The sequence below is a fragment of the Amia ocellicauda genome, chromosome 18, assembly GCF_036373705.1.
Source record: "Amia ocellicauda isolate fAmiCal2 chromosome 18, fAmiCal2.hap1, whole genome shotgun sequence".
NCBI lineage: Eukaryota > Metazoa > Chordata > Actinopteri > Amiiformes > Amiidae > Amia > Amia ocellicauda.
Genome location: NC_089867.1, coordinates 16,741,778 through 16,769,194, shown reverse-complemented (window position 1 = coordinate 16,769,194; position 27,417 = coordinate 16,741,778). Strand labels below are relative to the sequence as shown.

At 42.3% G+C, this 27,417-nt stretch overlaps 1 protein-coding gene across 2 annotated transcripts; it reads left to right on the top strand.

The window, feature by feature from the left end:
• Nucleotides 1-317: 317 nt before the first annotated feature.
• Nucleotides 318-26,575, top strand: LOC136713522 (uncharacterized). Of its 2 annotated transcripts, none has more exons than XM_066690633.1 (13): nt 318-476; nt 6,739-7,088; nt 11,877-11,946; nt 12,133-12,183; nt 15,181-15,324; nt 17,120-17,206; nt 17,412-17,490; nt 18,188-18,324; nt 19,066-19,212; nt 19,408-19,494; nt 23,169-23,244; nt 23,585-23,661; nt 24,542-26,575. In XM_066690633.1, the coding sequence occupies exons 2-13, from the start codon at nt 7,000-7,002 to the stop codon at nt 24,608-24,610; spliced, it is 1,113 nt and encodes a 370-aa protein (XP_066546730.1). In that variant the 5' UTR covers nt 318-476; nt 6,739-6,999; the 3' UTR covers nt 24,611-26,575. The 2 variants fall into 2 exon arrangements, with proteins under 2 accessions (XP_066546730.1, XP_066546729.1); XM_066690632.1 differs by lacking the exon at nt 318-476 and adding an exon at nt 6,449-6,633.
• Nucleotides 26,576-27,417: the final 842 nt, after the last annotated feature.

The window sequence follows — 27,417 nt, the reverse complement described above, 5'->3', positions numbered from 1 at the left end:
CCTGAGAGGACAGGTCAGCACTGACACATGACATTTGCGGTCATCCTTCATATGCTGCTTCCTGGTGTGAGCCTCAGTTTTAACCACACTGCATGGCCTTCTATGAGTGTCCAGCTGTAGGGTCATGTGGTCAACACTCACACTCTCTCACACACACACATATTCAAGCGCACCCCATGCAGCAGAGTGAGGGAAGATAAAATGTTATAACTATCAACCGCTTATTACAATCACTGTGCATCAGTAGCGCAAACCTGCTCTTGCTGTTTCATCACATTTGTGTGTGAGTGAGTCAACAACTGCCAAAACTACACCACCATTTATCTGTCATCACAAAGCTCAGGCCTGACTGTGGAAACACACTAACACCTACACACAGAGTCACACATACACTCACTCGCACACACGGAAATAAACTCTACTCTGCTGCCCTGCAGTGGAACCAGCCAAGACAGCCTCTGTCTCTTCCTCAGGAGGTAGGTACGCTTTTACTTATCTGGTTTATCTGGATATGTCAGCATGTCAAAATATGATGACTTCTCTCTATCGATCTATTATAGATGTTAACTTGAAAGTTTCCCCCTCAAATTTATTTTGTGTTGTGTAGTGTTGTCATCTGGTTTCACAACGAGTCTCTTGATGTTCTTGAAGTGATACTGTAACTTTGTATTCATTTTACTTGCCTAAATGTAATTTTGTATTGATTGTATCACCACGCTTCTGAATTTCTTAAATTGTTTATTGTGTGAACTGTATGCCTACTGGGTGCCCTGGAAAAGGGTGTCTGCCAAGAAAGAATAATAATAATGATGTTCTCCATACAAACATGGCTGTTTCCGACAGTTAAGATTGATTCTCTGAACGGGACAGCAGTGGGTGTCAAAGGCTTTATTGATCAGGGCAAAGGAAATGGGAGTTCTGTCAAGATGTTCCAATATCTTATACCTGCTTAGGGTGACCACGCTGATCAGAAAAGTATTTCTGTATTAGTTTATGTAGTTTAAATGGCATATTACACAAGAGGAATCAACGACCCATCCATGAACACTCAGATATTACATTCTTGCCATTTTAAGTTTAGATCTAGTTTTTTTATACCAGTTCTTTCACAAATCAGTTCCCCCTTAAACAGGAAAGATAATGATCTGGTGCCATTTTCGTTTTGTTTTCTTCGGATCAAGTATTGCAATATTTTATCTGTTTTCTGTCTTCCTGTTGAAGAACTGAAGCATTTCTGATTTTTCAATTACACGTCAGGAGCTCCCAAGCCATTGCAGCAGAGTCTGGGAACCGTTTTATATATTAAGAAATAAATACCTACATAAGTCACGGGGCTGGACACTGGAGGCAGAAGCAACCTCTATGGAGCAACACAGATTATCAACAGCACAGGGCTCTGCTCGGCCTACGCAGGAGGGTGGGGAGATGGCTTAGCTACAGCACCAGCAACGCAGAGGTGAAAAGTCTGTGGTTAGGAGAGAACAACACCCATGTGGCGTGTTGCTGTCTGTTCCCACCAGTTGATACCCAGGTCCCCTAAGAAAACTATCTGAAGCTAAGACCCAGAAGAAGAACAGAGAGACAGACACTTACACACATATACTATAACTCTCTAACACATGCAAACACACTCTCTCACAGACTCCCTCTCTCCTCTCTCTCTCACACACACACACACCTCTATACAGCTGAGAAGTAGGGGAAGTGACCCTTTTAAGCCCACCAAAAGTTTTACATGTTTTCTTATAAATATGTGCATTTCTTCCCAATAAAGTGGGTATTAAATCAAAGATTAATCTAAACACTAGATTTAGTCATAAATTGACTAAATTAAATTAACTTATTTAATTGGAAAAGTGAAAAGTCCAGAGTGGGCTTATAAGGTACATAAGGTTATAAGGCATTAAGCCCACATGTGTCCCAAATAAGCCCACAAGAGTTTTAACAGTAACTACTTCAAATTGTATTGATTATGCCCTTAATATTTTATAGATTAATGAATTCAGACCTCAAATAACCACCCTAACCAATTAAAATTGTAATTTTATATTATCTGAGACTAATTTCCATCACATGGAATTGTTGCACTTGTAGAGGCAGTTTGCTCTGCTGGTGTGCTGCTTGCTGGGGTTGGGGCCGGGGCTGTCGGGGCTGTGGAAGTCTGCACAGGTGCTTCAGAAAAAGGAGCATGATTTGTGGACAGTTGTCTGTCCACCCGGCTCTGGCTCACAGGGAATATTCCAGCGCTCTCAATGCCACCGATGATGTTTTCTGGCTTGAGAGCAGTGGAAAGCACATCAAGCTTCACAGGGAATTCCTGTCCGATGGTGCTGCTTTTATTGCGTCTAACGAAGCATCCGATTTGTTCTATTCTACTCGTGTACTTTTAACAAAACATAAATGACGCGCACAAACGCACAAAAACCCCCCCCGAGACCTGCTCTCATTCTATAGGTCAATAAATAATAGGAAAATATCAGTATCGGACGATCTTCTTACATGAATATCGGACACCGGTATTGGCCCAGAATTTTCATATAGGTGAATCCCTACTTTTGTCTTCACCAAACACTATCTTGTCCAGTGGCTGGAGGATGTGGTTGAGGAGAGATGGTAGCTGGAGAAGCAAAACCCCATTTTCTCTGGCCTTGGTTGCAAGTGCCAGGGAAATATCTGAGACATGACCGTCAAAAATGTAAACTCTTGGCAGTTCCATGTCACAGATCTTTGGCAAAAATAGCTTCTCAAAATACTCTTGAAAATTATTCTTCTCTGTCCATCCGTGATCCGCAAAAAATTCACAGCAAGGTTCCATTATGTTATTGCAGTGCGTATAATTTTCTCTACCTACCCATTTTGTCCCCATAATTAAAATATGGTAATTAGTTAAGTTCATGAATGAAAAGGATGTATTCTGAGTAATATTAATTAATTGAAGGTACAATGGGTTCTGGTCTTAGTGGGCTTATTAACAACAACATTGGTCTATGGGAAATTAACCTCAACAATGTTTTAAAGAGTTAATGTAAAGATGTAATATCTTTATAATAAAATACATTATTCTTTACAACTTAGACAATGTTTATAATTGTTGGTAGAACAAATTAAATAATTATTCTGCTTTCAAGCCATGTCATGTCAAGGGCACTGTTCCTTTTAAGCCCATATGACCAAAACAATTATTTTTTAAGATTATAATAATTGATAGAACACTAACTATTGTTTTATCTAAAGAAGGCTCTAAAATGTTTTGATTTACTATGGTCATCAACAGTTTCTCTCATTTTGTGTTGTTCTACTGCATCTGTGTGACCATCATTCTGACAGTGTCCCACGCTAGCTGCAGATTTCTTTTTCAAATACAAAATAGTGCTTTTAAATACCAAGCACATTCATCATATAAGGTTTCATTTTATTTATTATTCTCTTAATTTTATAATTCTTATCAATATTCAACATGTTTGGTCACCAAATTCCAGAACAATGGCTTCTTCGGAGGGCCCCTCATAAAGCAAAGTTTTGGGGTGACTTCTAAAAATGCTGCTGCACAGTGGCAGCACAAAGACATACATAACTCAAGAACAATAAATTTGATTGGCTCCAAATAAAAAGTAACATGACAGTAACAACTTTGTGAATCAGATCATCCTTCTAATATTTCCTGTATTTTTTGTATTTCAAAATAAAAGAGCAAGTGGGCTTATATGGTAAATGGGCTTAATTGGGTCACTTCCTCTACACCAAGGGATGACATTATTTTTAGAAAAGGAAAAAAGTTTTGTTCCAGAGCATGTCTAACAAACACCCCTCCTCCTTAGCTGTGCAGAAAGCAGAAGACGTTGCTGAAATGTTTGAAAAAGCTTTGCAAAGAACAATAATTCTGTTCCAAAAGAGACTGGGGGCACAAAACAAACAGGTACACTACCATTCAAAAGTTTGTGGTCACTTTGAAATGTCCTTGTTTTCGAAAGAAAAGCACATTTTTGTCCATTAAAATAAAATCAAATTGATCAGAAATACAGTGAAGACATTGTTAATGTTGTAAATGACTACTGCAGCTGGAAACGGCTGATTTGTAATGGAATATCTACATAGGCGTACAGAGGCCCATTATCAGCAACCATCAGTCCTGTGGGCCAATGGCACATTGTGTTTGCTAATCCAAGTTTATCATTTTAAAAGGCTAATTGATCATTAGAAAACCCTTTTGCAACTATGAGCACAGATGAAAACTATAGTGCTGATTAAAGAAACAATAAAACTGGCCTTCTTTAGACTAGTTGAGTATCTGGAGCATCAGCAATTGTGGGTTCGATTACAGGCTCAAAATGGCCAGAAACAAATAACTTTCTTCTGAAACTTGTCAGTTTTTTCTTGTTCTGAGAAATGAAGGCTATTCCATGCGAGAAATTGCCAAGAAACTGAAGATCTCATACAGCGCTGTGTACTCCTCCCTTCACAGAACAGCGCAGACTGGTGCACAACTGAGCAAGAGGACAAGTGTCTAGTTTGAGAAACAGACGCCTCACAGGTCCTCAACTGGCAGCTTCATTACATAGTACCCGTAAAACACCAGTCTCAACGTCAACAGTGAAGAGGCAACTCCAGGATGTTGGCCTTCTAGGCAGGGTTGCAAAGAAAAAGCCATATCTCAGACTGGCCAATAAAAAGAAAAGATTAAGATGGGCAAAAGAACACAGACACTGGACAGAGGAAGACTGGAAAAAAAGTGTTATGGACAGACGAATCTAAGTTGTTTGGATCACAAAGAAGAACATTCGTGAGACACAGACCAAATGAAAAGATGCTGGAGGAGTTATGATGCCATCTGTCAAGCATGGTGGAGGCAATGTGATGGTCTGGGGGTGCTTTGGTGGTGGTGAAGTGGGAGATTTGTACAGGGTAAAAGGGATCCTGAAGAAGGAAGGCTTTCACTCCATTTTGCAACGCAATGCCGTACCCTGTGGACGGCGCTTGATTGGAGCCAATTTCCTCCTACAGCAGGACAAAGACCCAAAGCAAAGCTCCAAACTATGCAAGAACTATTTAGGGAAGAAGCAGTCAGCTGGTATTCTGTCTACAATGGAGTGGCCAGCACACCGGATCTCAACCCTATTGAGCTGTTGTGGGAGCAGCTTGACCATATGGTACATAAGAAATGCCCATCAAGCCAATCCAACTTGCAAGAGGTGCTTCAGGAAGCATGGGGTGAAATCTCTTCAGATTACCTCAACAAAATTGACAACTAGGATGCCAAAGGTCTGTGTAACGTACCGCAGGGCACGGGAACAGGGGGATCCAGTTGCGGTGCGTGGTAGAGGTGGTCAGACAGGTGTGGGTTGTATACCAGCAGAACAGGGCAATCAAGGGCAAGGCGAAGACGTGGTCGTGGTCACAGGCAAGGGTCGGGTGATCAGGCAAACAGAGCAATGAGGAAAGTCCAAAGTCGTAGTCGGTAGGTCAGGCAAGGAACCCAGGGAACAAGGCAATAACAAGACACAGCGAGTAACGCTCAGAGATGTAGTGGTAAAACTGACAAAACTTCACAGTGACTGTGAGTGAGTGAAGGGTTTATATGTGGAGCAGAGAAACAAGATGAGAGGTGCAGGGCAAATGGGAGCAGAGGGTGATTGAACAAGTGCACAAGGATTCCAGGAATGCTAATTGAATGATTGAAGGGAGCTGGGAGAAGTGACTGATAAGGAAGGGTGATGGTGACATCTAGTGGAGGAAAATTGAAGTGCTAGATGGTAGCCGTAACAGTCTGCAAGGCTGTAATTGCTGAAAATGGAGGATTCTTTGACGAAAGCAAAGTTTGAAGGACACAATTATTATTTCAATTAAAAATCATTATTTCTAACCTTGTCAATGACTATAGTTCCTATTCATTTTGCTATATTTCCAAATCAAACTCATTTGAAGTGACCCCAAACTTTTGAACGGTAGTGTACATCCAGTGACACACAATGCTCTGAAGCCCAGATGAGAAAGACTGTGCAGTTGACACCAAGACAATTCAGCTGCGTTTACATGTTTGAACAAGGGCTAGCCAGCTTGGCACAGTAAATAAGAGGTAGTCAAGTAGAACAGAAAATAAAATGGAAAGATGTAACAACGTGAAAAAGAAAAAGCAGACGCAGATTTGATTTGCCTGATGTAACTAGACCACACCTGTTATCAGCTACTATAGGCTCCTCAGGAGAAGTGAAAGTTGAGTGGAAGTACAGTCAGCTGTAAATGCTGTGGCTACATGGCAAATGTTTACTTTTTATTTTTTTGGACAGAACTTTTTCATTTCTTACACCGCTCAGCCTCGTTTTCGTCGACACGTCACAATAAAACCCATTCCTCCACGCCTCTGGAAGAGCTCCTCTCACGGCCAACATGCGTCGCAGAGGAAGCCAGAGTGGTGTCACAAGCTTGGGCTGCTCAAACCAACAGGAAGGAGCAGCGCCTCAACACACACACACATGCGCACGCACTCTCACACACGCACACAGCCAGCAGGAACAGCGCAGAACACGAGCCGGCGGCACCTCAAACTCATATGCACGCGCACACACACACTCGTACACAGCTAGCTGAAACAGCGCAGCCGTGCCAACTCAACTCACAGTACTTCCTACAACATAGGTCCTGTTACCAAACTCTCTTTCTCTCTGTCTGACTTTCAACCTGTGGCTTTGCTGTCCTATTCTGTCTGTTTGTTCTAAATTTCTACTTTTTTTTTGTTTGCAGGTCGTTTTCCCACTGCGGTTCTCAATACGTCCACTAGACAGCTTTGAAAAGGGAGCCGGTGGAGGTGGTGGGTCAGAGGGGGGGGGCTCGGCTGTCTAGCGTCTACAGGAGCAGCGCCCAGGACCTGCCGGCAGCTGTCTGGGCGTGGAGGGGTGCTGCCCAGAATCCCCTGTGATGGGAGGCGGCAGACAGTTGGTCCTCCGAGAGCACGGGCTCAGTGTGTAGGGAGCTGCGGGACCTGTGGGACTGCGAAGCACAGTGATGGGCTGCTGCAGTGTGACAGCGAGACACTCCGGGACCGACCCCGTGGGAGCTGACGAGATCGAACTGCTGGAGGTTCAGGACGGGCGGTAGGTAGACAGTACAAACCCCTTAGAGCACTTCCCTTGTGCTGTGCTGTGCTGTGCCGGGCCGTGCTGTGCGTGTGTGCTGTGCTATACTGTGCTGTACCCCCACGCTGTGCTTTATAAAATACAGAGCTGCAGAGGCTTAAACTGCCCAGAGTTATCATGGCATTATGTGGTTTAAAAAAAAATATATATATATATATATATAGTTTTTTAAAGTGCTTAGCAAACCCAGAAATTAAGGATGGTTTAAGGAACTAAGCGTGGCTGTCTCTGTGGAGGGCTGTGTGTGTGTGTGTGTGTGTGTGTGTGTGTGTGTGTGTGTGTGTGTGTGTGTGTGTGTGTGTGTGTGTGTGTGTGTGTGTGTGTGTGTGTGTGTGTGTGTGCGTGTAGGGGTGGTGGATCTGGGGTAACAGGGACTCAGGATGTAAGTGACAGCTCAAGAGGAGAAGTGCAAAAGTTTCAGAGGATGCATTTTGATGTAACCAAGTGAAACCACAGCCACTATCTCTCCAGGTCTAGAAACGTCAAATGCTTGCTACATTCAATATACTAAACGATATGCAGGCAGACCGACAGATGGACAGACAAAATGAGAGGTAGATGGATGGATGGATAGAGATAGATTAGTAGACCTACTGACAGAGAGAGAGAGAGAGAGAGAGAGAGAGAGAGAGAGAGAGAGAGAGAGAGAGAGAGAGGCATAGACAGAATTATATTAAAAGTTACAAAACTGGTCACAAGATGATTTTTACTGCCTGGTTCTGAGGCCTAGTCAATGCATTTATATTTTGAGTTGTACAGGAAGCACATTCTGGGCTCAGCTGCTGCCCCGCAAAAAGAGTTGAAGTGACCCGAAAATCGTGCTGAAACCTGTGTGGACCCCATAGCATACATGTCCAGACACCAAAATAAATACATATTTCAATCTCAGATTCAAATAGAATACAAATCATTCATCAATTCAAAGAATACACAATAAAAAAAATAATAAAAATGCCAGCAGAAGGAGAAATGTAGCCTTTCACTCCAGAATAATCTTCCACCTTCATTATTCATCTCAGCAGACCTTTTCCGAGCTATGCACAGACCACACTGTCAATGAACGTGCATCTTCTGCCACCAAAGTAAATGCATCAGTACTGCACATCATAGCTGGTTTCATGCTTTACATAATTTAACATCTTGTTGATGCTATTGGAGGTTACTCTTACTTCCTCATCCAAGTGGCTGCGAACTGCAACACTGTGCTGACAGACACAAACCTTTCAGCGAGAGGAAACCCAGCACAGTACTTGAAACATAAGAATTAGCAAAGGCGATTTCCCAGACTGCATATTGTGAGGTTGCTTTCATTTCCCTGAACAAAGCTGGCAGTTTCTTTATGGCACAGCTCACAGCACAGAGGAGAGCGTCAAAACAAACAGCTGGTAAATATCTGAGAAGAATATGTGTGCAGTCACAGTTCATCAACAACAACAGCAACAACAAATGCACACTATATGCACACCAGTATTGCTGCTCCTTCTGTGTACTGTCTGGTCTCTTTAAAGAGCCAAAACAAGTCTAATCCCTTTCTTAAAAAGAAGGGGGGGGTTGACCAGGGCTGCTGATTGCCGCTGACAGACAGATGCCCTGTGGAGATCCCAAACATTGAGCCTAGCATCAGAGACATAAACCCTGCAGGGAGAGTTAGTGTAACCCACAAACTCAGGGGCTCAGGAGGACAACAGGGAAGAGAGAAACACAGAGAGTAAGGTAACAACCCCAGAGCCACAGGCAGCCTTCAGAAACTCTGAGTCCCGACGAGGTTAGCCACAGCTCTGCACAGCACAGGTGCACCTTCTAAAGGCCAGCCCAGCGAGCAGGCTTTACCCACGGAGGACACAACGAGACTGGACCCCGGGGAGCAGGCCCACCTCAAGGAGGACACAACAAGACTACAACCCAGTGAGCAGGCCCTCCCCACGGCAGACACAATGAGACTGCAGACAGCCAGCTCAGACCAGACTCTGCTTTCCCAAAACAATTGATCTTTTTCATTAAACAGATTAGTCTTTTTAGTCCTAATGGGCCGGAGGAAGGGGGTAGGGGGTAGGACGACGGGGGTCTCTCTCTCTCACACACACACACACACACACAAGCACGGACACACGCCTGCACGCCCACACACACTTACTCACTCATACACACACACCCCTCTCAAGCATCTAATGTCTTTGCAGCTTTTAATTGTTCCGAAAAGCATGACAAAGCAAATAAAACAGTAAAGCAGCGACACAGATTACTTCCAGTTTTCTTGAGCAGTGGTTACTTTTCGAAAGCGCTGATGTTCATGGCCCAACTGTAACTGCCATTATTAATACTGCACTGGTAATGGTATTTGTTATTGGGATGTTAAACCCAAGACCGCCCTTGTACATGGCAAACTCTCTCTCATTAGGAGAAATACTTAGAACCCTTTTTAATTGCCCAGGACATCTGTGTAAGTACCTATGCTGTGCCCTCTACAATATGAACTAAAAGAGGATCAGCAAAATCACATCAAAGGGTTTGAAAACAAACTCTGCACCTGCGACCGCAGCCTACAGAGGAAATTAACTGTTCACCTCTCTATTAACTCTTTCCTGTCGGCAGTGACGGCCTTGTGCACTTTCACATGCAAAGCCACACAATATACAGGGCTGCCTCAATACAGAGTCATAGAGAGAAACTGGGTTTATATGGCTATAGATATCGAGAGAGAGAAAGAGGGGGAGGGACTGAGAGAGAAGAGAAAGAGAGATAACAATACACAGGTCTAGAGGCATGCAAAAGTGTCATCTATTTGTAGCGTAAGGTACACTTATAAATTTCAATTAAAGAAGTGAATTTATAGTATCACCTTATCACGAATCCTGGAATCTTGTAGAACTCAATTTCTGTAATAATTGGACGCAGACACCAATTCCAAAGATATAAATTGTCAAATTTATTCAAAACAAAGACTCAATGTAGCACTACACTAATTATACAAAAGGGAAAAACTAATTAAAATTCAACTCTAGATCAACAAATCAAAGACAAATCACTTCCGTGACCAAATCAAAGACCATGGGATCGCATATGATAACACACAAATCGTTAAACAAAAAAGGTTATAAACACATTGACTACAATACCGGTTAGTAAGACGAAGGTGAGTCTCCCGTTAGTATTATTAGTCAGACATTAAATAACTACGCAGGTTAGTATTTATGTCAGGTGACTTCTCGTTATATATATATCAGTCTCATTTACGTTTAGGTGCCGAGAAAGATCCTATCATTACTTGTTACCACAATTTCCCTTAACTGATTATTATTCAATGATTAAGGATAGGCAGGGCCACCAATAATCTAATTTCTATTAACTTGTGTCAATTTCAGACTAAACAGTTAAACAGGAATGAGAAGATATTTCTCGGCGTTGACAGATTTTATTTCTAAAATTATCAACAAAACAGTTTAATGCAACACACATTTATATTTAAGAAAACTAAATGATATTACACATTCTAGAGTTATGAATCACAGATTAACATTTCTAATTGATTTCTCAAATGTCATGAATCACAAACTCCAAACTGTTAAACTTATCTGAACTTCGTCGCAGAGAGGCCTCTCTGTCTTCGGGCTCAGATAACAGCACACGGCACGAGGTCCGTGTGGTTTGGAACAAAGACAGTCCGGTTCGGCTTTGTCCAAGAACTTCCACTCAGTCGATGCACCTGGAAGTTGGGGTTTCGCGAAAGTAGAGTCGTTTCCAAACAGATTTTCCACTGGTTTGAAGGCTCCAAGGTTGTGCACAAAATCTTCTTGGCAAGCAGGGTCTCTCACCGTACTTATTTGAAGACGAAGTCTTTGAGGAAAGCAGGGCCCTGTTTGTTCCAAGGGGCAAGTTTCTTAAGACTCAAATAGCTATTTAAATGACTGACACTTTCGTATACAGTCGACTTAGTCAATTGTCCAGCTGTAAAACTCCACTGATCAGGTGGGCACAGGCGGTCAGCACAGTCTGTAAAGTTCTTTATTTAATAAAGTCCTTTAAAAGAATTCTTCGTACGGCTCAATCTCCTTCTCCCAGTTTAACTCTTCTGTTGCCGGCAAAGACTTAGTTGGTTTCTGGTTCCGGTTCTGGCAACAGAGCTACAGGTTGAGCTGTGGCAGCGAGTTACTGGTTCAGGTGAGAGAGCGAGAGAGACTGACTGTCCGCTGTTCCTTATAGTCTGTCAGATCAATAGTTGATTGGTCCCTGAGTTCTTGAGATTGGATTTCGGTTTCAGCCCCCAGTGTCCTATTGGAGGGGGGCTTGATTTATGACTGATGTCAATCCATGCCATCTTTTGGAAATGCCGGTTGGCTTGGGTTCGTAGCTCTATGTCGGGATTTCGGCTCTCATCCACTTCAAAGAGTTTTTATCACCTACAGGCCCCTTTCTCCAGACATTTCACAGCAGGACTCTAAACCATTCGGCCCATTCTCGGTGCCATCCTCCCCAAAACTGTCACTTTGATGCAAACCAGTTCCAAGCTGATGAGCTAAGGAAATCTGATAACTTTGGGGGGGAGAGGTTTTCTTTAGATCAGTGCTTCAGCTCCGAGCCCAGATGCTCTTATCCAAATACACCCAACATAACGCTACATATTTATAAGCAAGAGGCAGTGATATAACAGAGGCGGGGCATAGAGAGCAGCACCGGCACACATAGATGCGCACTTCTGCCTTTGTACAGGAGTACCATGCTGACATGCAGCGTGCTTGTCTTTCTCAGGTTATGGAGTCTGGCAGAGGTGAGGCAGCCACTTGCCGAGCCAAAGAGGACAGAGACGGGAGCCCCCCAGGTACGGGCGTTACTATTATTATTATCATCAGTATTAGGCATTGAAATTGGTAGTGAGATAAAGATGGAAAATTTCAAATTTATTAATATATTATTAGTAGTGTTATGTAGTAACGGTAATAGTAGCACTAGTATGTATTGAAATTTTCAGTGATATAAAGATCAAATGTTTGTTGTCTACTTCCAGAGCGCAGACCCACCCTGTGGTGCATTACTGGACCAGACGTTCAGTACACAGGTAGTGTCGGTGTATAATTTACTCTCAAGTAACACCAAAGGACATACATCTTCTATTCTCATTTGTTAAAAATAGCACATATATACACATTATATATATTGGAATTTGTTAAATGTATTATTTTGAATTGCTGTTTTAGCTAAATTGAATTTGTAATGATTGATGCCTTCACTGTATTTTTGCAATATTTTCTGCCAAGAAAAATAAATAAATAAAAAAAAAAAAAAAAAAAAAATAATAATAATAATAATAATAATAATAATAGTTATTATTATAATTATAATAATTATTATTATTATTATAATTATATATATACAGTGAGGGAAAAAAGTATTTGATCCCCTGCTGATTTTGTACGTTTGCCCACTGACAAAGAAATGATCAGTCTATAATTTTAATGGTAGGTGTATTTTAACAGTGAGAGACAGAATAACAGCAAAAAAATCCAGAAAAACGCATTTCAAAAAAGTTTATAAATTGATTTGAATGTTAATGAGGGAAATAAGTATTTGATCCCCTATCAATCAGCAAGCTTTCTGGCTCCCAGGTGTCTTTTATACAGGTAACGAGCTGAGAGTGCTCCTAATCTCAGCTCGTTACCTGTATAAAAGACACCTGTCCACAGAAGCAATCAATCAATCAAATTCCAAACTCTCCACCATGGCCAAGACCAAAGAGCTGTCCAAGGATGTCAGAGACAAGATTGTAGACCTACACAAGGCTGGAAAGGGCTACAAGACCATCGCCTTGCAGCTTGGTGAGAAGGTGACAACAGTTGGTGCGATTATTCGCAAATGGAAGAAACACAAAATAACTGTCAGTCTCCCTCGGTCTGGGGCTCCATGCAAGATCTCACCTCGTGGAGTTTCAATGATCATGAGAACGGTGAGCAATCAGCCCAGAACTACACGGGAGGATCTTGTTAATGATCTCAAGGCAGCTGGGACCATCGTCACCAAGAAAACAATTGGTAACACACTACGTCATGAAGGACTGAAATCCTGCAGTGCCCGCAAGGTCCCCCTGCTCAAGAAAAGCACATGTACAGGCCCGTCTGAGGTTTGCCAACATCTGAATGATTCAGAGGAGAACTGGGTGAAAGTGTTGTGGTCAGATGAGACCAAAATCAAGCTCTTTGGCATCAACTCAACTCGCCATGTTTGGAGGAGGAGGAATGACCCCAAGAACACCATCCCCACCGTCAAACATGGAGGTGAAAACATTATGCTTTGGGGGTGTTTTTCTGCTAAGGGGACAGGACAACTGCACCGCATCAAAGGGACGATGGACAGGGCCATGTACCGTCAAATCTTGGGTGAGAACCTCCTTCCCTCAGCCAGGGCATTGAAAATGGGTCGTGGATGGGTATTCCAGCATGATAATGACCCAAAACACACAGCCAAGGCAACAAAGGAGTGGCTCAAGAAGAAGCACATTAAGGTCCTGGAGTGGCCTAGCCAGTCTCCAGACCTTAATCCCATAGCAAATCTGTGGAGGGAGCTGAAGGTTCGAGTTGCCAAACGTCAGCCTCGAAACCTTAATGACTTGGAGAGGATCTGCAAAGAGGAGTGGGACAAAATCCCTCCTGAGATGTGTGCAAACCTGGTGGCCAACTACAAGAAACATCTGACCTCTGTGATTGCCAACAAGGGTTTTGCCACCAAGTACTAAGTCGAAGGGGTCAAATACTTATTTCTCTCATTAACATGCAAATCAATTTATAACTTTTTTGAAATGCGTTTTTCTGGATTTTTTTGCTGTTATTCTGTCTCTCACTGTTAAAATACACCTACCATTAAAATTATAGACTGATCATTTCTTTGTCAGTGGGCAAACATACAAAATCAGCAGGGGATCAAATACTTTTTTCCCCCACTGTGTGTATATATATATATATATATATATATATATATATATACACACATACAGAATAAATATACACCGATCAGCCATAACATTATGACCACCTGCCTAATATTGTGTAGGTCCCCCTTTAGCCGCCAAAACAGCCCTGACCGTCGAGGCATGGACTCCACTAGACCTCTGAAGGTGTGCTGTGGTATCTGGCACCAAGACGTTAGCAGCAGATCCTTTAAGTCCTGTAAGTTGCGAGGTGGGGCCTCCATGGATCGGACTTGTTTGTCCAGCACATCCCACAGATGCTCGATTGGATTGAGATCTGGTGAATTTGGAGGCCAAGTCAACACCCTGAACTCATGATTCATCAGACCAGGCCACCTTCTTCCATTGCTCCGTGGTCCAGTTCTGATGCTCATGTGCCCATTGTAGGCGCTTTCAGCAGTGGACAAAGGTCAGCATGGGCACCCTGACTGGTCTGTGGCTACGCAGCCCCATACGCAACAAACTGCGATGCACTGTGTGTTCTGACACCTTTCTATCAGAACCAGCAATTTGAGCTACAGTAGCTCGTCTGTTGGATCGGACCACACGGGCCAACCTAAAACCAATTGGAAATGTGTGGCATGTCTAGAAGATTGCTGTCCATCAACTCTCCCCAAGGAACTTATCAAGAGCTTGAACAGTTTTGTAAAGAAAAATGATCAAATAGTGCCAAATATAGGTGTACAAACAGACCTATCCCAACAGGCTCATAGCTGTAATTCCTGCCCAAGGGGCTTCCACCAAGTATTAACTGACACAAAAAAAGTTCAAGGGGGGTGTAGACTTTAGGTATATAATAAACATGTATATAATTAAACATGGTCTGGGTCATCTCACAGACTTAAAATTATCTCACGTTTACATCATTCCTGACAGTTGTCGGACTTTTGCTTTTTTCATACTTATCTGACTTCCTGAACAACTAAAAGAGAAAAAGCACATCAGTTATCTCTCACTGATTTCTCAGAGTCTATACACTAAACTGAACTGAAAGGGCCAGCTGTTTCCACCACGAAGGAGAGCGATTAAATCAGTGAAATCTCTCTCTCTGTCTCTGTCTCTCTCTCTCTCTCTCTTTCTCTCTCCCCCCGTCAGGAAGTGCTGTGGGGTCAAACCAAGGAAGATCTGCACCACAAGATTTACACTCAGCACATCGAGGCCTGGGAGGGTCAGCCTGTCCACTCTTATGGAGAAATCGCCTGGTCCTCCTTGGTGTCTCTACACAACCGTTACACGCAGGTGAGCCCTCACCCCTCAGCGCTGCATGCAACATCTTCAACCGATCGACCAATCCATCGCGAGATACTTACATGCCCCCTCCCCCCGATGTGGCGTTCAGTTTTTAGTTTGGTATTTAGCGGGATGGAGCCTCACTAAGGGCCATACATTTATCATGTTTCCAGAATTAACTCAGCGTATTCTCACAAAAGACACATTCACTTCCCCTTCAAGTCTGTCTCCTCAGTGAAGGAACAGTATTCTAACATTTTACACTCCCTCCATTTTGACCTGGTTGGAACTTCTTAAGACTCACAACTGTATAATATGGACATTATAAGGAGTACAGGTATGTGACACCTATCAAATGAAACTAGACAACCTGTTCTATATTATGCATAGCTGATCATGATTAGACAAACTATATTACAGTCCTACTTTTTTCACAAAAACAAAATGTGTTTTCAGAAATGTTGACATTGTTGACCTTTTTCCTCCATTAAAGTCTATGGGAAATCTTTTTTTGAAAATGGTATGTTGAAATACCACTCAAATTGAAACTTGTAGAAGTTGTTTGGTGACAATAGCATAATAAATTAAGGAATAATATGCATTTGAAAAAACTAGCTTATGTCAAAAATGTTAAAGAATATTTGTACCACAAAATACTTGCAAAAGGGCAATTTTTCCATTATAAGGGCCACAAGCATGTGTGACATACAAACTACATAATCAATTTCTGCATTGTTGATAATGACTAGACATGATATCACAAGATAAATAGCATAATTATGAATTATGACATTTTTGGATTGTATTAAACAAATGTCAATGTAAACTTATTTTCTTAAAATTTACCCTTAAAGTAAGTAAGTAACTTTTAAGACAAACTGGGTGAAAAGTTGATAAAAACTGATCATTTATTTTTTATGTATTGAAAACAGCAATTCTCCAACCCGAGATTTTTCTCCTACTTTGCAAGTTAATGTCTCCACACAGCAATATCTGATCTTAACAATCTTGCCCCAAGTCCCCAGTTTCCAGTGATATAAAAATTATGTTTCTGGCTATAATAATGCCAGCGTTATTGAAGACTCTGTATAGGAAGTTGAAGAAAGTGTTTTGTGATAATTATTTAATGTTTTGTATTGGTACTAGCATTGGTACCAGATTCGATTTAGCAGGACAAGTAAAGGGTCAACAAGGTCGATTTGTTAGAAACTCCTGTCAGTAATGAAAGATTACACAGTGCCGAAATAGCCTACAGATGTCTGCTGTGAATTTGTTAATGACTTAATCGTTTCTCCAGATAAGGCAGGAATGTTTCTGTTAATGAGCGACTGACACTAGGTAAATGACCACCGTGGGATCGCATCTTCCTAGTGCACATCAAAGACGGACATCTGCTTTTTGTATCCATCACCTCTTCACCGGAGGACAGATCGTAAAACGGACCCGGACCTGTATCTTCTGATTGGATGAATGGCCATAAGATGTTATGTCATTTTCCCTATAAAAGTTGTACTCATGTCTGTAAACATTAACCCTCACTGAAGGAATTATTTCTGACAGTGGAGCTTCCGAGCCGGCCCGATTAAAGTTCTGTTTACTTTGTCTCCGCGACTTCTCCACTTATTTCCGAGACGGTTCTACAGTTATTAATAGATATATCTCAAAACAATGGTGAAAACAATGTTAAAAGAGTTAAGGAAGCCCTATAAGCACAGAGGATACGGTAAAGCACAGGAGACTCGGCTCCTTCCCCGTTGTTCACCTCTCGCTCTCTCTCCAAATTCCTCTCTGTCTGTTTCAACAGGAAAGCTGTGAGCGATACCTGGTGCTGTTCTCTTTCCATTTGCTGATCTTGGCGCTGGATGACAGCAAGCGAGAGTTCATTTACCAGGTCAGTGAGCAGTTCAGCGTGATTCGAGCACCTTCCAACCCCTTGTGTGGATCTGAGCAGTGTTTCCCAAGCTCCCGAAGATTAACTCAGATATCATGTGGTGTGGTTGTTTTTATTAGGGATATAGATGAGGGTAGCAATGGACCACCAGTTACATTTACGTTGTTTAGAGAGCATTATTTTGATGCTGATTTATCTTCTGCAGGGAATTCTCCCGCTGTCGGGAATGTCTGTACACGCCATCACTCAGGACAACGCCGCCACGGACATGTTCGAAATCTCGGGTGAGTCACGCTGCAGGCCAAGCACTGGTTTGTTATGCAATTATTACTGCTGTCTCTCTCTGTCTCGCTGTGTCACTGCACAGAGCTCTTTCAGAGGTAAAAGGCTGACCTATACTTTGTTGTGTTGTGGTGCACTGTGCTAGACTGTGTTGTGCTGTGCTGTAGTGGCTGCCCACCGCAAGTTAATGAATGAAAGTCTGGTCAATCCCTATGCAAAGCTGTGTCAGCGACCTAGGTAAATAAGTGGGCAGAGGGTTAAAGGTGAAGAGCCCCACCCCAGTAAAACATCTAACGATCTGTTCTGCTCTGCCTACAGCTGGAATCACATACACACTGACAGGCCTCTGTAGGCCGGCTGAGAAATCTCTCAAAACTAGTGTTTGGTCCTGCATTGGTAATCAATTATTTAGAGAACTTCCTCCCCAGACACTCTCTGCAGTCCGTTTTAAAAGCTAGACAATTGTCTTCTCCAGCTGACTATTGGAATCATGTGTGCCAAACTGATGATCGCAGACCCTTTTATTATCCTAAATATCATATTGTAACAGAGCGTCACAATATGCACACACGTGGACAGACAGACAGATCAATATCAGTACTGTAATGAATGCACCCTGCACACAGCGAGGGCCTGTCCAACAAGCAGACCCATGTAGCCTTGTCTGCCTCCGTGGCTAACAGGCTCCTCCCCCTGCAGGGCCAATGGTGGACTCAAAGATAGTGATCTGTGCCAACCCGGCCGAGCTGAGGACCTGGCTGGACAACATCCAGGAGAGGATCGGCAGGGCCACCAGCCAGCAGCTCTGCCCCTTCAACAGCATCCTCTCCTTCCTGGTAAAAAGCACCAGATCCCACTGTGCTCTCACTGCCAGTCCCCCCCACACACAGCCCTCCGCCCAGGACATGCAAACTGCAGGGCATGTTTCGGTTGGTTCTGCTTTTCCACAATCACAGAAACGGCCTAGATGGTCAAGACCCTGTTAGCGAGCGGCTTGCTTATGTCTTCCCTTTCTTGCCCTTTTATACAAATTTTTATGAGGCTGTGTATATTAAACACTGATAACTGAAAGAAACAAAAAACAGAGATGGAGAGAGACAGAGAAAGAGAGAGGATGGGAGAGAGAAACTTAACATGCAGTCCCTCCTCTCCTGGGGACAAAGAAATCTCCTTGACACCCTGACTGCCAGGCAGGGTAGCAGACCATCACGGATCGCCTCCAGCACATTTCCTGGAAAGCCGAGGGAGAGAATTGTGCTGAGTAACTGAGCAACACAGAGTACAGGCCAGTGACATGTTCTGTATAACAACATAACTTCAGTTGCCTCTTAAGTGTGCCCAGACTTTTAGGGCGTGGCGCAATGACAATAAACACATTATAGATGATGCACTAAAATACACAAGTCATGGGATAAAGCTGCTTAATTGAGTCTAATACCCCACTTATGCAATACTATGGACAGTGCATTAAAACAAAGAGCCCAGAACACCCACTTCTGAGAGAGCGAGGATATTAAGAGGCAGTGTGTAGTAAACAGGTGTGTGTGTGTGTGTTTCTGGTGGATTAACTCTCCCAGGTCCCATGCGATGAGAAGTGGAAGAAGGAGGAGCTGAAGAGGTATTTACTGCGGACGCCCATCTGGAACTGGGAAGGGAAACCCATACAGCACCTGGGCCCGGTGGGATACCTCTCTCTGGTCCACATCTCAGGCGCACAGAGGACGGTGGGTGTCACAGTGCGTCTGTCCGTGTGTGAGAGTCTGTCAGTGTGCACGCAGTTGGGCAAATCATGTTTATGTATTTTATTCCAACATGTTTTGGGGTTATTAATTAAGACTAGTCACTAATTATGCACACAGACAAGCTGTGACTAATACGCTGACTGATACACTGATTTCTGCACCTTTGCTTCTCTGCAGGGTTCAAAGGAGCGCCTCCTAGTGATCTTCCCTCAAGACCTGCTGCTGCTCTCCATTGACAGCCAGAGGGTCCAGGTCCGATACGAGGTACAAACGCACACATCGGCCTGACACAACAGAATGAGCAGGCTCAACTGCAAATAAGCATTGCGATTCAGTCAGAGCTCAAGAAGAACTTAAACTGTCTTAGGCTGTGTTGCACTTTACTGGCTGCCCCCTGCTTGTACAAATACATACATACATACATCTTAAATGTATGAAAACGGGCAGCACATTCCAGACAGTGGCCTGGCTCAGACAGTCCTACATAAGTGGTGTAGTGTGCAACTGTGTGTAACAGTAACGCAGTTTGACCACAAGGGGACGCCATTGTCATATCTGCATGTATTGTTTTGGTGTTGCTTTAAACATGATATCGGAATGAATGGAAATAATTGAGACTAAGAAAACTACTCGTTGTAATGACATAAATACATCAAATAAATAAATCCATTAATACATTCGAAGCTATATACAACTTTAAACACATTTGACTAACAATAATAATGACAATTAATAAATGTATTGATTTGTATAACTATTACTAATAATATTATTGCAGATATCTGTATACATGAAAACATATATACATAAATATAGTAGGAAATAGCAGCAACTGGATTCAGGTTTGCTTTTAAATAGCGAAATGGGTAAACTAAAATTAAAAGTCTCATCAACAAAATGTAGGCTACTTAAAAGCAAAGACTGTGAAGGGCAAGCACACCACAGGTTTGCCATCAATATGACCAATGGCTTTGGACTCTACTGCGTATTGTCGTCTTCTGCCTGCTGCAGATCAAGTACACCTCGGTCTTATCGGATCCTGCCCTATAGTAAACCCCATTGGATTGCACGTAGATGTAACTACCGACAGCCCTGCATCTGTCTGCATTTCATTTTGTATCAACTTGAACCAAGTCTGAATAGTTTTCTCCTGTAGCGTTTTCGCAGAATCTCATGTAACAATAACACCAACCATGGGCTAGCATTGCCTATCGCCGTAGTAAACGCAAGTCTATAGTAGACTCGTACAAGACCTGCTATTTGAGGTACAATACAAAACCCCTCACTTTTTCATTTGTTGGAGCTTCATCATTGGAGTTTTAAAGTTTTTTCTTTCACCTGCCCATTGCGTTTGCAGTGTCGATCAGCTGTAGGTATGAAGAGTGAGCCCTGTTTACAGTCATTGCAGCTTCAGCAGCTCACAATTTTGCCGGAATGTTTTTTTTTTATTTATTTTTCCCCAAAACCAATACTGTTTGTAAAAGTAAAATATTTACAAAAAGTGCACTTAACACCACACCAGATGTCGTTACCCAAGTGGCATGTCCCGGTTGCTGGGGTTAGTATGGTGTGCGTCATGCCACTGCATTCTAAATTAACACTGGAAAATCATTTAAAGCATAGTGTTGAGATTTATGGCTAGATTTCCCACTGAAATTAACTTTAGTCCTCAACTTAGGGCTACATTGTGGTCCAGGAGGCCTCAGGTTAGGCATGTGTTTCCAACTAACTCTCCACTGAACTAGATGGGTGTAGATCAGTATGAGCCTAGCTTCCAAGGCTGCTGTTGGCCAGGGTTTTGGGGTATACAAGTGTCTTTTAGTGAGCCCTATAAATACATACATACACACACATATTTTTATTAGTTCAATGCTTCACCAGTGTTGAACTCTTGTAACCTCACCATCCCCATGACCTTATTGGGGGTGTTTTGAGAAGCAGAACCCTCTCACTCTTACCTCCAAAACGCCTCCAGTGCCGACTTTCAGACAGTCATGCGGCCAGGAGACCTCTCCCCACAGGGTAGAAGTGAGAAGGGGATGTGTAGCCTGCCCCGGTCCCCCCGGTCCCTCTGATCCCAGGGTGTGGGAATATTGGGTGATACCGTGCTGGCAACCTGAAGTATGAAAGAGACCAGGAGTCATTTCTCATCACAGAAGAGGAATCTGAAACTCGCATGCATTAAAACGCAGACCCAACCCACACAAACACACACACACAGCAACCCTACAGCCACACATACATTCATTCATACATACATACACACATAAATTATGTTATTACTAGCTCAATTGCTATAGTGGTTCTTGGTTTAGTTACTGTTCTTCCCCCCACTGCACTGAAGATGTAAATTCAGTGCCAGTTGGAAGTGGCAGAAGCTGCTGGTGATGCAGACACAGATCACTCACTGTCTGTCTGAAGATTTGGGTGACGGCCACGTAACTGCTTCTTAACAAGAATTTCAGCTCCTGCCAGGGAATCCTCTATATCAGCTGGCTTCCAATTAAGTACTCTATATATATCTACATAGTATTCTCACGCTGTATACCATATTATTTCAAAGTGACCTACTCACTACTCGCTGTGATCTTTCTTTAATGTGGCTACCAATATAATTTGACTTTTCTGATTCGGTAAGGATCTGAAGGGTTGATTGCAGAATAAAAAAATGTAAAACCAAAAAAAGAACAGAAAAACAAAGTTGATGACTGTACCTCTGAGCAGATAAAGTGATGTTATTTTCAAGCTTGTCAGACTGAAACTAGTGATATCACCAGATTTCACCTGGTGAGCCCATGCAGTCATACACAGCCCTGCTGGTGCCTATGTGCCTAGGTAAGGGATCGAGGCTGCAGGGAGGGGAATTCCCCTGGTACTGTTTGAGGGTCTTTCACTGATTCATTGTGCTAGAAGAGAAGATCCACTTGGGAGGGGGGAGGACTCGGAGGTAAACCACACAGGGGCCAGGCTTGAAGGCACAAGTATTTAGATTTATTTTTAAATGAATTTCTTACTGGTTCTCATATTGAACCATTATATAGTTTATCATACATGGATTTTGTCAGATTTTGTAATTGAATTAGAAAAGAAGAAAAGAAAAGAAGGAAAAGGGGGAAAAGGAAGAGGGAGAAAAAGAAGCAGAAGAAACAGCAGAAGAAGAAAAGGGAGAACATGTAATTGTATCTCTCTTTGTATTACTTCCTGCACTTAACTGTAGGAAACTGCCTCTGAGACAGCGTGGCTGGTGTGTGATATAAAGACACTTGTGGAGTGTTGTGGAGCTGTACGACATACTTCCTTTCCTTCCTGTCTCAGCTGAGGTGTAATCTGCACTCACCATGTCATCACCAGATTATTAACCTCCGTGCCCCCCACCTCCTCTCGGCTGACTCAGCCAGTGTAATGGAAAAAAAAATATTAAAAATAGATATATGTTGGGGGAGGAAAGAAGATAGTGAAACCAAAAGAGAAAGAGAGATGAACATGATAAATGTCCATGTATGACGGGGGTGCAATCACTGGCTTGCACATTCATTGTGTCATTCTCACTTGCTCTCACACTTTCTAATGAAATGGTTCACTGCGGCCCGTTTATTTCATCAGAAAGTCTCGCTACACACGGCATTCAGACTGGGGGATGCACACTGTGGGGGGACTGGGGGGTGGGTGCGTCTTCACTCTGACTGCTCCAGCTGCGCTTACAAAAATCATGTGCGGCTTTAATTGTGACCACATACAGTGCATTCAAGGAAAAATTCATGCTATGATTCAGTGGCCAGGAAAGCAGGCAGTGTATCCTCAATCTGTTTAGAGAAACATATACACAGTACGTTGGCGTGTTCCTCAGCATAAGATAAACACACATAGAGTAGAAGACATGATATAATGGGAAGCCGATTGCTCTGTGTTCTGACGCGTGTTTGGCCTTTCTCTCCCAGGGAAGGCTGCCTCTGAAGAGCATCAAAGCCCTGGAGAGGTCAGCGCTGCCAGGCAGGCTGGAGTTTGAGATCACAGGTCTGTACTGACAGCCCACAATGCTGCACTTCACAGAAAGACACAAGTTGTAGGCATTAATTTGAACCCCAATTAGTGCTAATTAGGTCTTCATTGGGTTCCATGTGCCTTCACTGAATATATCTGAGTATTCCCACTTTACTGTGGTGGGAACACCCAGGCATACCCTGACAAAAGTCTCTCAGGCATGCATAGTAGACACATGGTCCCATGTAGTAAAGCACAGTTGAAAGCATGCTGAACCCAGAGGAGGCCACTGTAAAACTATGGTATAACCAAATTAAACCAAGTTAAAATCACATTTAAAAATAAAGCTCAAGCATCTAGGGTTCCCACACAGGTGATATGATGGAGCCAATGCTGGTAACCTGCACCACACCTGGAGATTACCAGAGCCTGACCTTTCAGCTGCAGCAAGTGAGTCTCTAAACTGCATGTGTGTGCGTGTATGTACGTGTGAATACGCATGAGTGTGTGTGTGCATGTGCGTTTGTGTGCGTGAGTGTGTGTGTGCGTGCATTTGTGTGCGTGAGTCTGTGTGAGTGTGTGTGTGCATGCGTGTGTGTGTGTGTGTGTGTGTGAGTGTGTGCGGGTGTGGGTGAAGTTTGGTTTTAAATTGTGAAGTTTTAACTACATAAACCATTTTAAGATGATGATGATTATACAAAAAATATTATTATTATTATTTTGCAGATTCTGATTTAATCCACACCTTAGCTAAATTAATAATGTCAATGTTCAATTATTGTTTTATTGATGATTAATAGATGCTTAATGTTGCAGTGTATTCAAATAAAGCTTCTTAAACACAATATTATAATGCATTAATTACACTTTTTCTCTTCCCACTACTGTGGAAGTCAAATGATTTGTTCTGTCTTATCCAACATATATGATGGAAATTCTATTAATACATTGTAATAATGTATCTATACTGCTTTTCTGATTTGTATTTCATGTCATTAAACATGTATTACACATGTATACAACCTTAATAGGCAACCCTTAACCTAAGATTCTAGTGTTTCGTTTCATTTTTAAAAGAGAAGGGGGGGTATGAGATATCTTATAACTTTAAGTCTATAAATGAAGACAGCCATAAGTTTTTGTTTTCAGTGAGTAATACCATGGTAATCTTTAGTCAGTATCTGATAGGCAGAGACTCAGTGTATTGGCAACAGACACCCCTCTGTTTATTGACTTGGGAATTTCCATTAATGTGGGTTGTGTAGTCAGTCTGTGTGCGCATACACAACAAGTAAACCACTGCTTCTTACTTATTTTTTTCTAACAAAAGCCCGAAGAAATCTTCAACACCATCTCCAAAGAGCCACCGCCCCTCATTCCAAAGAAGAGAAGGATCTGAGCTGGCTGATGCCTCTTCCGCACCTGTCCCCGGCCCAAGCCCAGATTGATTTGAAACTATACAAAAAACTACCAAAAAAATAAAAAATAAATAAAAAGAAGGCTGACCTAACATGTGTCAGACTGAACTTGACTAGGAAGAACTCCTTGGGATTGAGGCTGTACTAGGAAGACTACACTGAGGAGATTTGGAGAGACATTGGAAACATAGAAACAAAGAAAGGACTCTTGCAAGAAGCTGGTGACATTGTGGCCACAGAACAGCGACAGCCTTGGTGGACCGTGCACACCAGGACCCGTTCAGCATCACAGCTCAGCCCAAATGGCTGCCGTGGTGCCCACTCCTGGGGACAGAGCTTCTAGGAAAAGTATTTATTTATTTGCAGTTCCCGGCAGGTGAGCCCCATCCAGAGACAAGACCAAGGGTGTCTCAGGATGGACCTTTAAAACAAGAAAGAAAAAGAAAACGAGAGAAAGCTGAAAGTAAAAGAAAAAGAGAGAAAAATAACAAACTCCATATTTTCAAAAGCATAAAAAGGATCCTATGACTCAAAGTGTACAGCCTTCACTGAGTTTTCATTGCAATTTAGTTGGACGATTCAGTGTCTGATACAGTGGAAATATTTGCTAATTTCATCCGGTACTTAAGAGCTCATATAAAGGAAGTTTAAAAATAGCAGAACAGGTACGCTCTGGTTTCCTCTACACATCACAATATTTTAATTTTGGGCTTTCATGTTCATTGGAAGCTGGGCTTGAGATAAATCAAATATATAAATATAAATATATATATATATATATATATATATATATGTAGTGTTCATTTTAATATGGGGCGTTTTTTCTTTTGTTCTTTCTTTACATTATTTTATTTGAAAAAGTGTGATGAAATCATGAATGCTGGTTTGCAGCCTCTCAGACTAACCACAGGGAGCAGCACAGATGGGATTGCACTATATACCCCAGGGCACTCAAACACAGTTCCTGGTGAGGCTGTAGAGTCTTCTGGGGCTTTTATAATTACTTAATTAACCTGGCCATTCATCAATCAGATGCAGAGACAACAGTACGTAAAAGTATTTTACAGTTTGTGGCTTAGAAGATGCTTGTCATTCAGGGCGCCCCTAGCTGTAACTTCATTGGCAGCCTGTTGGGAGAGGAGTACTTAATTCCTGCAGCGAATAATCTTAGTAAGTCTACCGGGAGCTTGCCTAGGAAAACAAGAGCCAGGACACACTGCCACCCTTCACCCTTCATTCAGGCCTCGTGTCCCCATTAAATCAGATCTGTAATGTGCATGTTTGGATTTGGCTGTGTAGTGCGCTGATCAGCAGCAAAGTGAGGCACAGACCTGCTGCACATACAGGGATTATTTTCACAACAGTTACAAGCTGCATGTTCGGTCAAAATGTATTGTCTGAGTGATGGACGTGTCCCAGAGTGCAGTGGACTGGGCGTGGGGCTGTCCCCACCTGCTGATGGCAAACTATCTCTCTCCTGGTCACAGTGTGGTTAGGTGTTTTTTTCAATTTTTTTTATTTTCCTTTGTGTATGTCTCTGTGAGTTTGTGTGTTTCTGTGTGTGTGCGTCTGTCTGACGAGATTTAAAACTGAGCGCTGTTTCTGACCTATTCATTGCGAATTAGGGGAATGCCTACATGTGGGTTTTTTCTTTTTTTTAAATAAGAGCCACAATAAAAAATCGAATTCATTCTGAAATAAGATAACATTTACAGAAGCTAAGCCAAGGTACAATGGTACAACAGAATATATAGATCGAATACAATGGAATCAACAATAGAACTGAGGATGATGGATCTCTTGAAAGCTCTTTTGTTTGTATGTAGTGACTGTGATCTATGTAGGAATTAATCCAATGCAGGAATACTTCTGTGTTGACAATCTTTCAGACCAATGTGACTGACATGCTTTGTAATCTATTAAAACTCAACAGAATGGCAAAAAAACAGGTCCTCTGTGTTGTTGTATTCTAATTCTGTCTTCCTAATTAATTCAGTTGTGTCTGTGAATTTGATACAGTGCTGTTTCTTGCCTTTGTAATATTGAGTATTATCAGAACAGTGTGTGTCAGTGTTATTAAACCAAGCAAATTGCCTTGGATGTGCAGACCTGCAGTCTGAACAAGATCCGTCCATCGATCCACGCTGATACACACGCTTCTCCGCACAGATCCCCTGAGATTGGAACACAAGAATACCACAAAAACCAACATTTCAAAACAGTTTAATTTATACAATATATGTACACATACAGCTATTAACTTCCAATTAATACATTTTAAACTACTTTACATTTACACCTTTAAGTTTTAAGAATTTTCACAATTCTTTTAGGAGTTAAAAAAAAAAATTCACACACATATGCACACACACACATCCACAAACACACCAGCAACATTTACTGGCATCGACCTCGAGACTAAATAAATGAGGGGATTCCTGAAAAGGTTGGACATTGCTGGTATGTGGTTTTCACACAGGCCCTGAGGAGCTGTAAACCTTCACTCTTTTCACTCATGTAATCTTTGTGTTATAATTAGTAATAATAATACTGCTAATTAATGAAGTATTTGAAAGTGTCAGAACATGGGATTTTATCAGAGGCCTTTATGACTTTGAACACAACAATTCCACAAGTGAAAAAACGTCTCAACCTCTATACCCAGCAGAGCAATTTCCTATTTCGGAGTCTCTGGAGAGTTCACTGAACTCTGCATTGGTGATCACGCACACACCAGTGAAGGATACCCCCTGGATTGGGCTTCCTCTGCAATGTTGTCAAGAGTGTA

What these genes read in the sequence shown, in the direction of transcription:
- LOC136713522 (XM_066690633.1), top strand. Translation starts at nt 7,000, where the DNA reads ATGGGCTGCTGCAGTGTGACAGCGAGACACTCCGGGACCGACCCCGTG. An exon ending in TACACAACCGTTACACGCAG is followed by an intron (nt 15,325 to 17,119) that starts GTGAGCCCTCAC and finishes CTGTTTCAACAG; the next exon opens with GAAAGCTGTGAGCGATACCT. An exon ending in ACAGCATCCTCTCCTTCCTG is followed by an intron (nt 18,325 to 19,065) that starts GTAAAAAGCACC and finishes TAACTCTCCCAG; the next exon opens with GTCCCATGCGATGAGAAGTG.